The sequence below is a fragment of the Heptranchias perlo genome, chromosome X, assembly GCF_035084215.1.
Source record: "Heptranchias perlo isolate sHepPer1 chromosome X, sHepPer1.hap1, whole genome shotgun sequence".
Taxonomy (NCBI): Eukaryota; Metazoa; Chordata; class Chondrichthyes; order Hexanchiformes; family Hexanchidae; genus Heptranchias; species Heptranchias perlo.
This window is the reverse complement of record NC_090370.1, coordinates 13,069,876-13,089,323: the sequence shown is the minus strand read 5'-3', so window position 1 is coordinate 13,089,323 and position 19,448 is coordinate 13,069,876. Positions and strand designations below refer to the sequence as shown.

General features: G+C 42.3%; 1 protein-coding gene across 3 annotated transcripts in view; it reads right to left on the bottom strand.

Annotated features, from left to right (window-relative positions):
• tfcp2 (transcription factor CP2) overlaps positions 1-19,448 on the bottom strand; it is a 178,255-nt gene that overhangs the window by 3,860 nt on the left and 154,947 nt on the right. For 2 of the 3 annotated variants that reach the window (XM_067976743.1, XM_067976744.1), the window contains 4 exons: positions 16,532-16,622; positions 10,194-10,303; positions 5,104-5,246; positions 679-730 (listed from right to left, as the gene is read on the bottom strand). In XM_067976743.1, the coding sequence (XP_067832844.1) occupies positions 679-730; positions 5,104-5,246; positions 10,194-10,303; positions 16,532-16,622 (396 nt within the window). Of the gene's footprint in view, positions 1-678; positions 731-5,103; positions 5,247-10,193; positions 10,304-13,477; positions 13,641-16,531; positions 16,623-19,448 lie in introns of those variants that run through there. The other variant, XM_067976745.1, reaches the window with a different exon arrangement.

Genomic DNA, 19,448 nt, shown 5'->3' with positions numbered 1-19,448 from the left:
GAAACTGAAGTTGCTGGGGGTACCTACCTACAGTTAGCTAAGGGATCTCTTCACATATTTGGATTAGTATAAAGATCTTGTTATTGAGCCAATTTAAACGGTTAACTTTTTTAAAAATTAATTTTGAATACTTGGTAACCCAATATACTGTGCCTACAATTATTTTCTTATTCAAGAGACCATGAGCATTACTGCTTAAAAAATAAGTTTACAGAAATTGTATAAAGCCTTCACAGGAGGGTAAAGCAGCTCAACCAATAGAATAAACAGATAGAACTGAATATAACTTGCCATCTTTTCCCAGTATGATCTTGGGAGAAATAGTTCTAGACTGTTGATCTTTAGTGACTTGCAATACTCCAAATGCCTGGCAACTATTTGGCCCCATTGTTAAAATTGGGAACTCATCATGTGGTGATTAGTGCCTGAGTGTGCGAGGGGGCGCGAGAGCGAGGGCGAGGGCAAGAGATTTTTGGAAAAAAAAGTACAATTCCTTTTAACAGAACTTGAAATGTTCAAGATAGCCAAAACATGTGTTGTTGGTTTTGGAGCCAGTTTCCCTTCAAGTGTGCATTTTAACAGATGAAAATTTAGAATTGAGCTCAACAGATTTATGAAGCTCAGGAGGTCTGAACAATTTGAACTAGAAGCTGATTGGATTTCAGTGCTGAGTGTTACCTTTTAATGTGTCTAGAACAAAACATGATTCATCCTGGAAGTTTTGGATCATCTGGAAAACAAAATCATTTAATAGCACATGCCACACAAAAAATTTCTTTTAAGTAAAGGCCAAATCACATGAGCAATGAGATTACCTACCTGATTGGGTCATCTTCATTCTTTGAATGATCTGCAACCCCCAAACACAACTACAGCCTAGCTTGATACGTTCGAGGGAAACCACATGGTGAGCATGCATATGGAAATGGCATAGTGTTGGGCAGTGCCACACATGGCCTCCTACTTCTGCCTTGTAAATATCTGAGAATCATCACCACCATGCCATTTTGTTTTGACCTGAAGCTAAACTAAATCTAACCATTAACCCCTCCAAAGATTATGCCACTGTAGAACCTGCAAGAATGGGATTGCAGTATTTGGAGGATGCACATCATTTGAAGAATGAAGACAACACTACAGATAAGGTAATTTACATTTCACATCCTCCACACGCTGTAGGAGCAGATCATGGTCTAAATTTAGGAGAGGGAGGTCTCTGCATGGGAGCCATAACACCAATCGTCAGGACCAATCCACCAAAAGGTGCTGCGTTCTGCAGTTAAATCTAGACATCAACATTTAGTACACGTGTGAGGGTTGCTCCATGTGGCAGCGATGTATATGTTATTAATTAGAACCTCATTGAGAGATGTTTAGGAAACATCCTAAGGGTAAAACAGGTGGAATGACCCTTACTGCCCACTAGGCTTCTTGCCTGCAAGACAGCAGTGTAGGATGCCCTCAACCATCCATTTGGCCATCTGCTGCTTACACACCAATCTACTTTGGGTCTTTGAACCACAGGAAGCCGGCCAAGATTTCATAAATTGCTCTGTGCGACAAAGTTCTGCTAAAACCAGCATAATAGAAATCGCATTCTAGTAGAGACTTGTGGCAGTAAACAGGCAAGAGTTACATGGTGATTAAAGATGTGGACAAAGCTTTTGAAGGTTGGAAAGATGCAGCAAATGTGCACGTGGAAAGAATTCCAGAGAGCAGGAGCATATAGGCTGAAGGCTTTGCCACCAATGGAGGAGCTGAGAAGGAGACAAAAATACAGCAGACTGAATTGGAGAAGTAAAAGTGTGAGCTAGGACACAGTGCTGAAGGAGGTTGTAGAGTAGGGTGGAGCAAGGCCAGAGCAATTTGTAAATGAGAAGGAGGTTTTTGAAACACTCCATAAACTTGAGCTCATCCAAAACTCTGCTGCCCGTATCCTAACTCGCACCAAGTCCCGTTCACCCATCACCTCTGTGCTCGCTGACCTACATTGGCTCCTAGTCCAGCAACACCTCGATTTTTAAAATTCTCATTCTCGTGTTCAAATCCCTCCATGGCCTCGCCCCTCCCTATCTCTGTAACCTCCTCCAGCCCTACAACCCTCTGAGATCTCTGCACTCCTCCAATTCTTGCTTCTTGCGTATCCCCAATTTTAATCACTCCACCATTGGTGGCCGTGCCTTCAACTGCCTAAGCCCCAAGCTCTGGAATTCCCTCCCTAAACCTCTCCGCCTCTCTCTCCTCCTTTAAGACGTTCCTTAAAACCTACCTCTTTGACCAAGCTTTTGGTCACCCGTCCTAATATCTCCTTGTGTGGCTCAGTGTCAAATTTTGTCTCATAACGTTCCTATGAAGCACCTTGGGATGTTTTACTACTTTAAAGGTGCCATATAAATGCAAGTGGTTGTTGTTGTAGTACTGGACAAGACACTGGAGGTTCAATATGGGGAGAATAGGTGAGGAGAACTTAGTAAAAGGATGGGATGCAAGCAGCTGAGTTCTAGCTGAATTGTAATTTATATAAAGTGATGCTCAGGACACCAGCAAAGAAACAACAGAAGTTGAGCCTGCAAGTGACAAAAGTTGAGGGTGTCTGTGGCAGTGGGGGCAGAGTTGGGACCGAGGTAGGTGATATTATGGAGATAGAAATAGGTGGTGCTTGTGGACTGTGGGGGATTTGAAGCTCAGCTCAGGGTCAGTCATTAACATTACACACTATCTGCCCCAGCCTTAGAGCAGCCAGGAGGATAGATGGAATCAGGGGCCAAAGTATGAAGATTGACAGGAGCTGAACAGGATGGCTTCAGTCCTGCTGCCATTGAGCTGCAAAACACTGTGGCTCATCTACGACAATGTTATAATGACAGCTGTATAATACAGCAGCTGTCATGAAGTTGAGAGTGGTGGCAGAAAAGGCAGCATATACATGGAAGGTGAACCATGTTTACACAATGTTTGAGAGGCAGCATGTAGATATGGAACAGAAGGGGGTCAAGAATGGAACCTTGGGGCATGAAAGGATGCAAATAAAACTGGGACGTGACCTTGGGTATAAGGCCCAAGGACTTCGCCATCATAGGAACATAAGAAATAGGAGCCGGAGTAGGCCACATGGCTCCTCAAGCCTGCTCCGCCATTCAATCAGATCATGGTTGATCTTTGACCTCAACTCCACTTTCCTGCCCGATCCCCATATCCCTTGATTCCCCTGGAGTCCAAAAATCTATCTCAGCCTTGAATATACTCAGCATCCATCTCAGCCTTGAATATACTCCGCATCCATCTCAGCCTTGAATATACTCAGCATCCATCTCAGCCTTGAATATACTCAGCATCCACAGCCCTCTGGGGTAGAGTTTTCCAAAGATTCACAACCCTCTGAGTGAAGAAATTCCTCCTCATCTCAGTCCTAAACGGCCGACCCCTTATCCTGAGACTATTCCCCCGAGTTCTAGACTCTCCAGCCAGGGGCAACCTCTCCGCATCTACCCTGTCAAGCCCCCTCAGAATCTTATATGTTTCAATGAGATCACCTCTCATTTTTCTAAACTTCAGAGAGTATCAGCCCATTCTACTCAATCTCCCCTCATAGGACAACCCTCTCATCCCAGGAATTAATCTAGTGAACCTTCAAAGGTTCACTAGATTAATTCCTGGGACTTCTTCATGCCATATCAAATATGCACAGGCTTGGAGGTTACCAACGGCAAGCCAAAATGCTAACAGTGCAGTCTTCGGTGTTAAAAAAAAAAGACATTTCAATGATGGGTACATTAACTTATGAAGTTAAGTGAGAATCAGTGAGGATGTAACTGTAGACAACTTCCAATAGCTTGTACAATATAGACACCAGCATGTGATGCCCTCTTGAGCCAAGTGTAAACGGCTCATGGAATACTGAAATAATGTGACTATGAACCTAAATAGAACTAAGTTTTAAACTAGTGTCAAAGAGACACTGGAAATACTCCACAATATGTAGGATATCACAAGATAGGACTGACTGACAAGGCTACCACTGCATTAAATGTTTCCATATTGAGATATATAACCTCTATTGATAATGCCCTGTAGGAACTAATCAAATTATCTCCTAGATGGGAAGGAGATCCCAAACTAACAACTGTTGTCATTCCATAATCAGGCCATCAAGTGGAATGTCTTGGATGAAACATTAAACCTCTCAACCATAAGGAAATCCCTCCTGGCAGGTAATGGAATGACACCTGACCATGTCAGAGAGCTGTTTGTGAAGCCAACAAGGGGGTCAACCAGGATAGCTTTTGCTCTTTCTGCTTGTATATTTTGTAGCATATGTGCTATCATGGAAAACTGAGGAGATGCACAAATAAACCTTCATGTCCCTGGGGAAGATTATACAGCCTCTGGGCTGACATAGCCTCTGTCCTCGGGCAAGAATATACAAGCTGGTGCTCATCTAGGGAGGCAAATAAGTCTATTTGCTACTGCCTGCAAATCATGAATATTTCTTCAACTACCTCTGATGGATCTTCCATTCGTGAGGTTGAATCGTGAGATGATTGAGAATATATGCCGTTAATGTCTATCTCAACTAAGTATTGAGCCTGGAGTATCACCATGTGATTCAGGCAGCAACAGGCCAGAGTGAAACTTGACAAGGGATCTCAAGCGAGTCTCCCTCTGCCTGTTGATGTAGGCTACGGTAGTACTGTCTATCCATACGTATACCAATTTTCTCATACTGTTTATAAATGTTTTATATCCAGCTTTACCGCCCTCAGTTGACAAGCCCGTTGGATTGCTTTGTTGTTTACCTGCCATGGCTCCAGTCTCCTTATATGTGGGCAGCCTAGCTTAATAGGGTTGCACGCTATTAGTCATTGACTGGTGCTGTCACATCCTGGGCAATACCCAACCGAGTGGCCAGATATATCAAGCTTGGCAATTCCTGATTCTGTTGCTTTCCTCCACTTCTCAACGTTAGGACGTTTTCACACATGCTCTGAGCACATGGCTTTCCAAGATCAAAATCAAGCTAGGTTACAGTCCTATGACACCTTCAAAGCACTTAATCCTCCACATATCACTGTAATTTTCATCATAACACCATTAGGTATTTACCTCATCGCTCACAAGCACATGAATACCCGTGGGTCCCTGTTTGTAGATCTGATGGATTTGACGAGGAGAAATATTGAAAAGTTGAGCAATCTTCTCAGTCATTTCAACTGCTGTTAACTCTTCCAAATAAATTGCATGGTACACTGAAATACAGGAATGTACCAATTAAATTTTGCAGTTTTAAATTGACCCAGTTTACATCAGACTAGCTGATAACAGACTTCAACTTTCATCTCTTCTCATTTACATTTAGTTACAACATACAGTATGAACATAGAAAATAATGAAGTAAATCATTGAGGATGGAAATAGAGATGGACAATTTCCAGTCAATCACCAGAACACACAAGTCACAGAATCGGTACTGCAGTGTTACAGCCAATCTCTGGTCCACACTCACGTTGATCACAGCTCCCTGCTGGGAGTATGGGACGGGTGAATTTATCCTCTAGTTTCTCAGCTGCTCCATGCAATTAACCCATACTTGCTAAATTGAGATTTCAGAGGATAGATATATAGACCAGAGAAAAAGAATAAAGTAAAATAAGAGGCTGAGGAACAGACAAGACGACTACTAAATAAAACAGATTTGATACTAAAATTCTCAAATCAAAATCACTCCAAACTTAACTTTTATAAACTATTACAAAATTTCATCCAATCCCCCATTTACAACCAACTTGTATAAGCAAAGAATTAACTTTTTCCCCCAGTCATCCCATTACAGCTAACAGATGTACAGTATTCTGTAATAAATTAACTGTCAAGTGGTTGATCTACTAGAACTAAAGAAGTAGGGAACATATGAATCAAAAATGCAGAACACAGCTATAAAACAAAAACCTACGATGGACTCATGAAAACAACCAATCCAGAATGATCATTTCCCCCCACCTCCCAATAACTTAAATTTCTGATGTCCAAAATAAGCTTTTGAAACAAAACAAAAATATTAAACATATTGCACAATAAATTTGTCCTGGTCTTTTGTGTCTTATAATGCCTTCACTGAAGTTTTTGCTTCAAGGCTCCTGTTCTATTACAAAGTGCTCAATTTTTACCTCACCAACCGTCAACATCTATTCAATGAGATTGTAGCTGATCTGTATCTTAGCTCCATCTACCTGCCTTGGTTCTGTAACCCTTAATACCCTTGCCTAACAAAAATCTATCAATCTCAGTTTTGAAATTTTTAATTGACCCCCAGCCTCAACAGCTTTTTAGGCTACATAATTTAGGATGAGAAATAGGAGTTCTTGAGGGGTCAACAAATGCAGTTGCAGCAACCCTGGATGCATTTGTTTGCACCCATCTCTACCCCAGCACCTTCATTTAAAGACCCAACACATATATGGACATGTCTGCGGGGCAAAAACTCTTCACTGACTCCGCCTCCAAGACAGGCCTGTCAGAGCTGTACCATTTGCTACAGGATGATGGTTCTTGCCATAGAAATGAAGATTACTACAACACGAGTCTTTCGTCCCATCAGATCCTTCCAAACTACTCGGGCACAGCTGCTTCATCAGATTGCTGGTGTGCACACCAGCATTGATCAAGTGACAAATGCTACGTTTGCAAAGGACAACACCTCGATTACTTTCGCTGTAGAAGGTGGGCTTCAGGCGAACAGGGAACAGAGCTTTCACCAGATAGTAGAACGATTGCCTCAAATGTATGGCGTCACAGACAGCACCCATACAAGGGTTCCTCACCATTATCCCTATGGCCTAAATGAACTGCAAGAGTTTGCACTCAAATAATGTTCAGGTGGTGTCTTGTCACAGAAAGATTACACTGCACATCAATGGCTGTTATCCAGGAAGTACCATGATGCCTTCAGTTAGGAGACCAGCGCTAACTTCTGCAACCATGACTGTTGACCCCAATGAGAACCCCCCCCCAAACAGAAGAGCTTCTTGGGCTGGAAGCCTGAGCATCTTTTTGCTGGTCCACGTCCTACACTTACAAGTGTGTTGCCAAGCTTTGGCACAATGAAAAAGTGTGCGAGGCTACATACAACGCCTGAAATGTTACCTCCCAGAGGGAGTGAGTTTCCAACTTAAAAGTTTGTGCCATGCTTGATGGGCCCCATAAGGAATGAGAGGAAAAGTGAGGAGCAAACTGAACTTTGCTTTTCTCCTGATAACAGTAAATGTCATCCTTATTTCCAACCAGATACAAGGGACCTGGGTTAGAGTATTATGGATTTTAGCAAGGCTTTTTACAAGGTCCCACATGGCAGACTGGTCAAAAAAGTAAAAGCCCATGGGATCCAAGGGAAAGTGGCTATTTGGATCCAAAAATGGCTCAGAGACAGGAAGCAAAAGGTAATGGTTGACGGGTGTTTTTGTGACTGGAATGCTGTTTCCAGTGGGGTTCCGCAAGGCTCAGTACTAGGTCCCTTGCTTTCTGAGGCATATATTAATGATTTGGACTTGAATGTGGGGGGGCTTGATCAAGAAGTTTGCAGATGATACAAAAATTGGCAGTGTGGTTGAAAGTGAGGAGGAAAGCGGTAGACTGCAGGAAGATATCAATGGATTGGTCAGGTGGGCAGACAAGTGGCAAATGGAATTCAATCCAGAGAAGTGCGAGGTAATGCATTTGGGGGAGGCAAACAAGGCAAGGGAATATACAATAAATGGGAGGATACTGAGGTGTAGAGGAACAAAGGGACCTTGGAGTGCAGGTCCACAGATCCCTGAAGGTAGCAATGTCAGGTAGATAAGGTGGTTAAGGGGGCATACGGGATACTTTCCTTTAATCAGCCGAGGCACAGAATACAAGAACAGGAAGGTTATGCTAGAACTGTATAAAACATTGGTTAGGCCACAGCTAGAGTACTGCGTACAGTTCTGGTCACCACATTACAGGAAAGATGTGATTGCTCTAGAGAGGGTACAGGGGAGATTTATGAGGATGTCGCCAGGGCTGGAGAATTTTAGCTATGAGAAAAGGTTGGATAGGCTGGGGTTGTTTTCTTTGGAACAAGGGAGGCTGAGGGGAGATTTTATTGAGGTATATAAAATTATGAGGGGCCTAGATAGAGTGGATAAGGAGGACCTATTTCCCTTAGCAGAGAGGTCAGTGACCAGGGGGCATAGATTTGAAGTATTTGGTAGAAGGATTAGAGGGGAGCTGAGGAGAATTTTTTTCACCCAGAAGGTGGTGGGGTTTTGGAACTCACTGCCCGAAAGGGTGGTAGAGGCAGAAACCCTCATTGCATTTAAAAAGTACTTGGATGTGCACTTGAAGTGCCGTAACCTACAGGGCTACGGACCAAGAGCTGGAAAGTGGGATTAAGCTGGATAGCTCTTTTTCGGCTGGTATGGGCATGATGGGCCAAATGACCTCCTTCTGTGCTGTAGAGTTCCAGAGTTCCACTACTCTTTGTAGCGACATCACCCCTGAATGGTCTAGCTCTAATTTTAAGGTTATGCCCCGTTGTTCTGGACACTCCACCAGAGGAAATAGTCTCTATCTACCTGATCAACTCCTTTAATCATCTTAAACACCTCAATTAGATCACCCCTTAATCTTCTATATTCAAGGGAATACAAGCCTAGTCTATGCAACCTGACCTCATAATTTAACCCTTTTAGCCCCGGTGAATCTGTGCTGCACCCCCTCCAAGGCCAATATATTCTTCCTGAGGTGCGGTGCACAGAACTGAATGCAATACTCCAGATGGGGTCTAACCAGAGCTCTCTACAGCTGTAACATAACTTCCACCCCTCAAGATAAAGGCCAACATTCCATCAGTCTTATTAATATTTTTTTTGTACCTGTCCACTAGCTTTTCGTGATTTCTGTACTTGGACCCCTAAATCTCTGCTTATCCACAGTTCCTAGCTTCTCGCCAAGGAAGGAAAGACAGACAGACTTGAATTCATACGACTGATCACGTTTCTTGGAAACGTCTCAGTGTTCAACACACAATGAATTGCTTTCAAGCAGTTACTTATGTGAGCAAATGCAGCAGTTATTTTGCGCACAGCAAGATCCACAAAAAACAATGACATGAATGACCACTTGATCTGTTTTTGATGATGCTGGTTGAGGGAGGAATATGGGCCAGGACACAGGGAAAACTCCCTGCTCTTCTTCGATTAGTGCCACAGGATATTTAATATCCACCTGGAAGAGCAGACAGGCTCTCAGTTTAACATCTCATCAGAAGACATCACCCCAACAATGAGGCAATCCCCCAATACTGCATTGGAGTGTCAGCCTAAGTGATGTTCTGAAGTGGAGCTTGAACACAGAATCTTCTGACTCAGAGGCAAGAAAGCTACCAAGTGAAACACTAAATGCTAATTTTAAACATAAGCACTTTGTAGATGCTGGTATTCGAGAAGTGTTGGTGAACAGAACATGTGTTATCTAACACCAGCAAATCACCTTCTCCATGGGATAGGGGTGGGCAAGTGATAACAGTAGGTGCAGGATTGTACGGATCATATCACTAGCTGAACTGGATGCTCCTGCTCCAGTCTCCCAGCCTTTTCTATGACCCAGTTAGCATTTATATCGTGTTGTTGGGCTTACCCACAGTAGCAGTTTGAAATGACTGTTCTCAGCGCTGCTCCTGACTGGTGGATAAATCCAACAACAGGGAGCAGGGCTGAGAATAGACATGGCAAATCAACCAGCCTTCCAAATTCAAACAGGCGAGCCAAGCAGCACAAGCAAAATGGAATATTCCAGTTTTGCAGCTGCAAGGTAAAGTCCCGACTCTCAAGAGCTGTGTGCTGGGTTACTGTTGGCCAGCAATCAGCCCACCCTGAGCGAGTGAGGCAAAAAGCAGTAGTCCCACTTATGCATGGACATGCAGTGAATTTTTAAAAAAGTCAAGGAATTGACATCTGGCAGATATGCCGTTAACCTGTCTTTTCCAATACAGATAACCTTTAGCCTCTTCTGGAGGTGTGTGTGTGTGTGTGTGTGTGTGTGTGTGTGTGTGTGAGGGAAGGAAGAGGGGGAATAAATTCTTTCCATTTATAGGTAAATTCTAGATAAGCCTGCACAAAACGTGGCAAATAAAATTGGTTTTAGTGAAGGGCAGTGTGGCACATTGATGTACTTACCATAGAAAGAACTGTTCACAGAATCACCATTTTCGTGTTTCTGCTGTTGCTGCTCTCGGACTTGCTGCGATTCCTGACAAACATAAATGGTTAGCCTCGGTCTGACCATCCTAAATGCAGAAGAGAAAAATATGAATTATATTACAATGTAACAAGTATAACAATGAACCATCTTAAAAAATAAGTTCACAATAGAAAACGTGAAAAGCCTGACACAGACTTGTTCAATTGAGCATGTTGATACCCAAGTTACTCATCACAAGATCGAAACCTAAATCAAAAAGCAAACATTAATAACATAGAACAGGAGACGATCATTCAGGCCCTCAAGCTTGTTCCGCCATTCAATTAAATCATGGCTGATCTATACCTTAACTCCATTTACCCGCCTTGGGACCATATCCTTAATACCCTTACCTGACAAAAATGTATTAATCTTAATTTTGAAATTTTCAATTGACCCCCAGCCTCAACAGATTTTTTTGGGGGAGAGAGTTTGAGATTTCCACTCCCATTTGTGTGAAGAAGTGCTTTCTGACATCACCCCTGAACGGCCTAGCTCTAATTTTAAAGGTTATTCCCTCTTGTTCTGGACTCCCCCACCAGGGGAAATAGTTTCTCTCTATCTACCCTATCAAATCCTTTAATCATCTTATACACCTCAATTAGATCACCCCTTAATCTTCTATATTCAAGGGAATACAAGTCTAGTCTATGCAACCTGTCCTCATAATTTAACCCTTTTAGCCCCGGTATTATTCTGGTGAATCTGCGCTGCACCCCCTCCAAGGCCAATATATCCTTCCTGAGGTGCGGTGCCCAGAACTGAACGCAGAACTTCCACCTTTTTGTATTCCAGCCCCCTTGAGATGAAGTCTAACATTCCATTAGTCGTTTAAAATTATTTTTTGCACCTTTCCACTAGTTTTTAAATGATTTTTGTACATGGACCCCAAAATCTCTCTGCTCCTTCAGAGTTTCTAGCTTCTCACCATTTAGAAAATACCCTGATTAGCTTTCTTAAGTCCAAAGTGGATGACCTCACACTTCCCACACTGAACTCCATCTGCCACAGTTTTTCCCACTCTCTTAATCTATCAATGTCCCGTTGCAACTTTCTGCCCCCATCTACGTTACTTACTGTGCCACTTAACTTAGTGTTGTCAGCAAACTTGGATATACGGCTATCACTTCATCTAAGTCATTGATAGTGAAAAGCTGAGGCCCCAGTACGGATCCCTGGCGGACACCACTCGTCACATCCTGCCAATTGGAGTACATACCCATTATCCCCACCATCTCCTACCGCCTAACCAATTCCCTACCCATGTCAATAAGTTGCCTCCAATTCCATATGCGTTCATTTTTGCTCACTTCACAAACAGCAGTCCAGCGTCCTTATTTGTCAAGGGGGATAAAGTCCAAGTATAATCCTATACAGAAGTATACTCAGTTCAGCATCATCTGCATACAAGCATATCTCCCTGCAAGACCATTTAAAACAATAAATGGATATACCATGGATTAGAATGGTTGAAGTCATACTGTTGGTGAAAATAGCTATACAAACACTGCCTTGAGATTTTCGCCCTTGCTCTGTGCAGAGGATCTTCAACTTTTAACTTCATGTTAACTAAACAGGAGGAAGCTGTGCAGAGTAAGCTGAACTTGAAATAAAAGAGATTGTATCTAAGCTTCGTCATGTAACATTATTCCACCTTCAACATGCAAATCAAAGTACACCGTAGCTATGTTGGTCAGGATAAGCCCCCTCAGTTTGTACAAAATTGCTGTAGTATCCGAGTTTATAGTACTTACCACAATGCTGTGTAATCTAAGCTTTTATATGGTCATGAGTGGATTGGGGGGAAAATTGAATCTTCGCCAAAATTTTTGAAACAAGATCTAATAATTTTTAAAAGTTCAGTAAATCACCTTGAAAGCAGGTGCCCACCTCTTTCAACTTGGGGGAGGGATGAAAAAGAAGAATAAGACAGCAAATAAAAACTGTTGCAGCTGATCCATTGTAATTCAAGTTATTTTGGCAAGGCCAAGCAGCTTCCTCAACTTAAGCACATGTCTGTCTCCCTTCCAGCATAGATGGAAGGACTGATTTAAGTCATTCAAGATTTGGAAAGGATAGGCAAGTAAAAATTGGAAATATTAAATTTCCAGCAACAATATTTATAAAAGTGGGGATAAGATGGGTCATTGCTGATAATTCCCTCAACCAACACCATCAAAACAGGTTAAATGGTCATTTATCTCATTGCTGTTTGTGGGACTTTGCTGTGCACAAATTGGCCTACAAAATAAAAGTGATTGCACTTCAAAAGTAATTCATTGGTTGCGGAGTATTTTGGAACATTCCAAGAACACGAAAGGCGCTATATAAATGCAAGTTCTTTCTTTCATGTCTCCTTGGTTAAGTATCCTGGCATACCTTAAAGCAGATTAACCTCTTCTAGATAATTTAATATCTTGTACACTTCTAGAAGGTCCCCTCAGTCCCTTCCTTTCAAGGCTAAAGAGCCTCAGTTTCTCTTGTCTTTCCTCATAACTCAATCTTTTGATACGAGGGATCAGCCTCATGCATAAGATCCTACAGCAACTATTTGAATAGCAATGAGTGCCTCCAGTGTCCTGGCTAACAGTTTGCCCTTAACCACCACCACCAAAGCAGATTACCAGTCATTGATCTGATTGATGTTAGCAGAATCTTGTTGCACACAAAATGCCTGCCGCATTAGTGCACATAACAGTGGCTGCAGTCCAAAGCAATTCATTGAATGTGCACTGCTTTACAACATATGGAAATATATAGTACGGTGCTATATAAATGCAAGTTCTATCTTTTTCCTCCTTTCCAATCAGTCCGTTCACATACCAACCTGTTCTCATGTTGTACTTTTGTTTGCCCTAACCTACAGATTAAACTAGATCCTGGGTGGCTTCCCTCCACCCCCCACCATAAAAAAAAACAAGAGATGGCCCCATTCTTTGTGTTACTTCCAAACAATGCCTCATTATTCTTGAGGGGTCAATCACACCAACTAAAAAGGTACTACTGAATATGCACGGTCAATAATTCTAACATTTTCACCACCTAAAATTACAGACCATTCTAGACTTCAAAAGGACTCAACTAAACATTAATTTACAACAGGGTTTCGTAGCGAGGTTTTTAAAAGTTTGAACAGTTAAATGTTTAAAACACAAACTGAAGATAATTAAAAACACAACCCCAATTAAAATATAGTTCAATCTTTTTTATTTTGGGCAGCTTGAGGTGGTGCAGATCCTGGTCGGAGTTTTCCTCTTTCCCCGATCTCTCCAGTACATGAATCAATCATTTGGACCCACAACTTCATATGATCTTCAGTTTCTTGGTGTTATTTTTCTCTTCCTCATTTTGTACAAAGTTAGGGTAGTAGGTCTACATCCATCCTTTTTTTTATAAACAAAGATTGTTCAGAGTTTCACTTGGCTCAAGAAATTGTGGCACCAAAAAGTTTTATTCACCATACTATCTGCTATTGAAAGAAATGATCACTTTTGATGTGCTTGGATCAAAACCCAGCAACTATTCCTATGGGACAAAATCTTGGAGGAACCGATCACTGAACAAATCGGTACTTTAGGTAATACAGTTAACCTTCCTTTCTTTTTCAGGTGTTGATCAACCTGCTGTGCATTTCCAGCATTTTTCATTTCCGATTTGCAGCATTTTCTGTCTCTAAAGCAACATCACAGGCCAACAGGTCTCTCAGCATTAAGACAACTACCTAGAGCAACCTGCATACTTTGAGAACACATTAATATCTTTATCTGGCAGTTGAAGACAAGCACGTTGGAATCGCAGTGCTCCTACATGTAGATATTTAGAGTACCAATCTATGCATTACTTTGTTTATTTGATGCATGTGACTGAGCACTTGAACAAATATGAACTGATCAGAGAGATCCAGCATGGATCTGTAACAGGTACGTCATGTCTAATGAACCCAGTTGAATTCTTTGAGGAGGTAACGAATGTAGATAAGGGGGTGTCTACGGTGTTATTTATATGGATTTCCAGAAGGCATTCCATTAGGTCCGATAAGGTTTCACACAAGATCTGCTAACAAAAAATGAGAACACATGGAATTGGAGGCAATCTATTGACGTGGGTTGGGAATTGGTTAGGGGATAGGAGACAGAGTACAGATAATGGGTATGTACTCCAATTGGCAGGATGTGACCAGTGGTGTCCCCCAGGGATCTGTACTGGGGCCTCAGCTTTTCACTATATTTATAAATGACTTAGATAACTTAGCCAGAGAATCACCTGCAATGACTTCGCTTCCCAAGGATCTATCCTTGCCCCCCTCCTATTTCTCATCTACAAGCTGCCCCTTGGCAACATCATCCGAAAACACAAAGTCAGGTTCCACGTGCACGCTGACGACACCCAGCTCTACGTCACCACCACCTTCCTCGACCACTCCACTGTCGGATTCGTCACACTGCTTCTCTGACATCCAGCACTGGATGAGCAGAAATTTCCTTCAAATAAATATTGGGAAGACCAAAGCCATTGTTTTCAGTCCCGCCACAAACTCCAACTCCATCCCTCTCCCTGGCCACTGTCTGAGGCTGAACCAGACTGTTCGCAACCTTAGCATCCTATTTGACTCAGATGAGCTTCTGACCCCATATCCTCTCCATCACCAAGACCGCCGACTTCCACCTCATTAACATCGGCCATCTTGGCCCCAGCCTCAACTCATCTGCTGCTGAAACCATCATCCATGCCTCTGTTACCACCAGACTCCACTATTCCAATGCTCTCCTGGCCGGCATCCCATCTTCCACCCTCCATAAACTTGAGCTCATCCAAAACTCTGCTGCCCGTATCCTAACTTGCACCGAGTCCCGTTCCCCCATCACCCCTGTGCTTGCTGACTTATGTTGGCTCCCGTTCCAACAATGCCCCGATTTTAATATTCTCAACCTTGTTTTCAAATCCCTCCATGGCCTCACTCCTCTCTATGTAACCTCCTCCAGCTCTACAACCCACCGAGATCTCTGCGCTCCTCCAATTTTGGCCTCTTGCGCATCACCGATTTTAATCACTCCACCATTGGTTGGCACCAGCTGAAGGCAGCTGCCTAGGCCCTGAGCTCTGGAATTCCCTCCCTAAACCTCTCTGCCTCTCTTTCTCTCTCCTCCTCTAAAACGCTCCTTAAAACCTACTTCTTTGACAAAAGCTTTTGGCCATCTGTCCTAATATCTTATGTGGTCAGTGTCAAATTTTGTTTGCTAACAATCCTGTGAAGTACCTTGGGACGTTTTGCTACGTTAAAGTAGCTATATAAATGCAAGTTGTTGTTGTTGTTGATAACTAGAGAGCCATACATCCAAGATTGCTGATGACACCAAGTTAGGTGGCACAGTAAATAGTGTCAATGGGAGCAGAAAGTTGCAAAGGGACACTGATAGATTAATGAGTGGACAAAACTGTGGCAGATGGAGTTCAATATGGGGAAGTGTGAGGTCATACACTTGGACCCAAGAAAGATAGATCAGAGTATTTTCTAAATGGTGAGAAGCTCGGAACCGTGGAGGAGCAGAGAGATTTAGGGGTCCAAGTAGAGAAAGAAAGTATTTCCTCTGGTGGGAGAGTCCAGAACAAAGACATAACTTTAAAATTAGAGCTAGGCTGTTCAGGGGTGATGTCAGGAAACACTTCTTTACACAAAGGATAGTGGAAATCTGGAAAACTCTCCCCCAAAAAGCTGTTAAGGCTAGGTCAATTGAAAATTTCAAAATAGAGATTGCAATAGATTTTTGTTAGGCGTGCGTATTAAGGGTTACGGAACCAAGGTGGGTAAATGGAGTTAGGTTACAGATCAGCCATGATCTAAGTGAATGGCAGAACAGGCTCAAGGGGCTGAATGGCCTGCTCCTATGTGAAAGCTGAACAAATGTTAGCTGTAAATATCCTTATTTGAAAAATGTGGAGTCTAAATTTCCTGCCCAACCTGTCCCATGATTCTCTCTGATCTGGTGCTGTTCAGAGCTGTAATAGCTAAGTATTTACATTGTGATACAGTGACTGCACTGTCTCTTCCAAAGAGCTGAAGATGTAGTTCAGGCCAAAGCCTTATACAGATACGGGAAGACAGCATACAAAGTAAAGTATTCCTACATCATTCCTCCCTTCTCCCCCCAGTGATTTAAAAATCCTAGTTGTATGTGAAGGTTGAAGTTGTTTGAGATCAGAAATCCCACTAACCTTCGAATGCTTAGTATAATACATTTGAAGCTGAACCACAAGGCACACTGAACTAACTTACCTTCCTTTTAGAGCATTGAAGAGTCGGATTCCATCTGCAGGGCCACAGATCTGGATAACGTCATCCCGGGTCAGCTTTAGCAGATCTCCACCTGTGGATGGAGGCAATAGAAGTTCAAAACTTCCTGGTGGTGTAGCAAAATTGAGGAAATTTGCACAGAACTACTGCTCCCATGAAGCTCCAGTGGGAGGCTGTCACAGTTTTGACATCAACTGAAGATGTGGAAGGATTATTGAATAGTCAAGATACAGAATTAGTGTGCTTGGTTATCTCATGGACCAACATTTTTAGAATTAGCTTTCCAGTTCAAGCTTGCAGGATTCTTGCCTTCAATCAAATGCTTAATACAAAAAAAACTGCAATTTTTAGCACATTCACACCCAGCCAGACTAGATCACAACTTTGTTAGCAAGTTTAAGATTTTTAAAAAATATATACATTTAAAAGCGCCCAGTTTTGGGGGCTATACTTGCCCTGAATACATTGTTTATGGTAGAATTTCCTTATGCAAACATACGAAAAGATGAATAGGCTAAGACTGGCTGGTCCATCGATTTTGAACCAGTCAGCCATGTTGCAACTAAGCAACATGACCCCCAATATTCCCAACCACCAGCAGCCATGTAACCTCCTGTGACAGGCAAAAAAAACCCCTTAGATCAATTTGGGGGAAAAGTAAGAAATCTGGGAAATGCCTCTCCAACCCCTAAAGGTGATCAAAAACAAGTTCCAGGAAGCAACAATGACTACAAGGTACATTACCCAACATCAATATATTTCTATTTGAGTGACTACAATGTTACAATTTAAAACTCAAAAATTCTACGCTCTAAGCTGGAATGGAGACCGAATTGCACTTCAATCATGTCCAAAAGATATTTAGATACAGCGAATGAGTTTAAATTTCCATAACTCCTTTCCAGTTGACCAAAATTCTAAAGAGGAAGCATCAGACTTCAGCTCAAGTTTATTTAGCAGCGCAGAAGACAAAGGATACGAAAAAGAGCACAAGAGCTGTTCACGTTACACTCATCCAATTGAGCGGGAAGGGAGATACAAGATTAGGTTGAAAACCTACATTTAATATGTTCAGACTGGCAAAAGAAAACCAGAAAAAGCTTACATTTATACAGCATCTCATCACATTCTCAGGATGTTGCAAAGCACTTCACAACGAATGAATTAATTTTGAAGTGCAGTCAATGTTGCTATGCAGGCAAACGCAGCAGCCAATTTGCGCACAGTAAAGTCACACAAACAGCAAGTGAATTAAAGAATGACTAATCTGTTTTTGGTGGTGTTGGCTGAGACAGGGCCTTGTTTGAGCATCTCATCTGAAAGACTGCACCTCCAAAAATGCAGCACTTCCTCAGAACTAGACCAAAATGTCAATCTAGATTATGTGCTCATGTCCCAGAGTGGGGCTTAAACCCACAACTTTCTATCTCAGGGGAGGGGAGGAGAGTGCTTCTAATGGGGCCAAGCTGACCCAAATTGCTTGATTGAGTTCAATAGCAACTTATTTTTAAAAAGGTGCAACACACAGGCATCATATGCAAAGAGGATCATTGTCAAATAGTGGCTTTCTGAAACGTACTGCAATCCCAATCAGCTCAGCTGAGTGCTATGTCAAGAGACTGCAAACCTTTGAGATATTCTTGGCCCAGAGGATGGAAAGATGAATGAACTTGCATTAATATAGCGCCTTATCACATCCTCAGGACAGCCCAAAGTGATTTACGACCAATGGAGTACTTTTGAAGCGCAATTAATGTTGTGTAAGCAAATGCAGCAGCCAATTTGCGCATAGCAAAGTCCCAAAAACAGCAATTAAATGAACAACCAGATAATCGTTTTTTTGGTGGTGCTGGTTGACGGATGAATGTTAGCCAGGACACTGGGAGAACTCCCTGCTCTTCTTCAAACAGTGCCATGGGATCTTTTATGCCCACCTAAGCAGGCAGACAAGGCTTCATTTAATATCTCATCCGAAAGAAGGCATATCTGACAACGCAGCACTCCCTTTTAATACTGCACTGAAGTGTCAGTCTAGGTTGTGTAATCAAGTCCTTGATTGGGGTTTGAATCCACAATTCAGAGACTTAGGCAAGAGGGCTAATAACAGGGCCAAGCTGACTTAAAATGCTTGAACTAACTCCATAGGAACTTATTTAAAAAAGATAGATCACTTGGGCAGCATGTACATGTATGCAAAGAGCTCATCACCAAAGAGTAGCTTTCTGAGCAACATCTTCCCCTCCCCAGCACCACAGAGCTTTGCCAAAACATTGGAAACTTTTGAGTTTCTTGGCCCAGATGGAAAGAACGAACTTGAATTTATATAGCGCCTAAAATTACATACTCGGTAGATCCAACAAAGTACTTTTGAAGTGTAGTCACTGTTATGTAGGCAAACTTAACAGCCAATTTGCGCACATTTGCGCACAGCAAGGTGCCACAAACCAACAAAATGAATGAATGGATGAGCAAATAATCTGTTTTTAATAGTGTTGGTTGAGGGAGAAATGTTGGCTAGGATACTAGACAACTCTCTGCTCTGCTTCTATTACTGCCATGGGATCATTATTGTCCACCTGACAATGCAACACATGTACACTACTGCACGGAAGTGTCAATCTAGGTTACGCACTCAAGTTGGTAGCAGGCCTGAACCCACAACCGTCTGATTCAGAGGCAAGTGTACGACAATCTCAGCCAAGCTGACAATTAGGATGGCCTGATGGTCAGATGAGTTCTTATTACTGATTTTGCTACAGGTTCTCTAAGTATATTTACAATGCTTTACAACTGTTCACCTTGTATATTGTATATCTCAATTTCTTGAACTTATGTTTGGCATTTATGTATTTTTGCTAGATTGTCTTTCCCCAAAGAAACTCTACAGTCCAAAATAAGC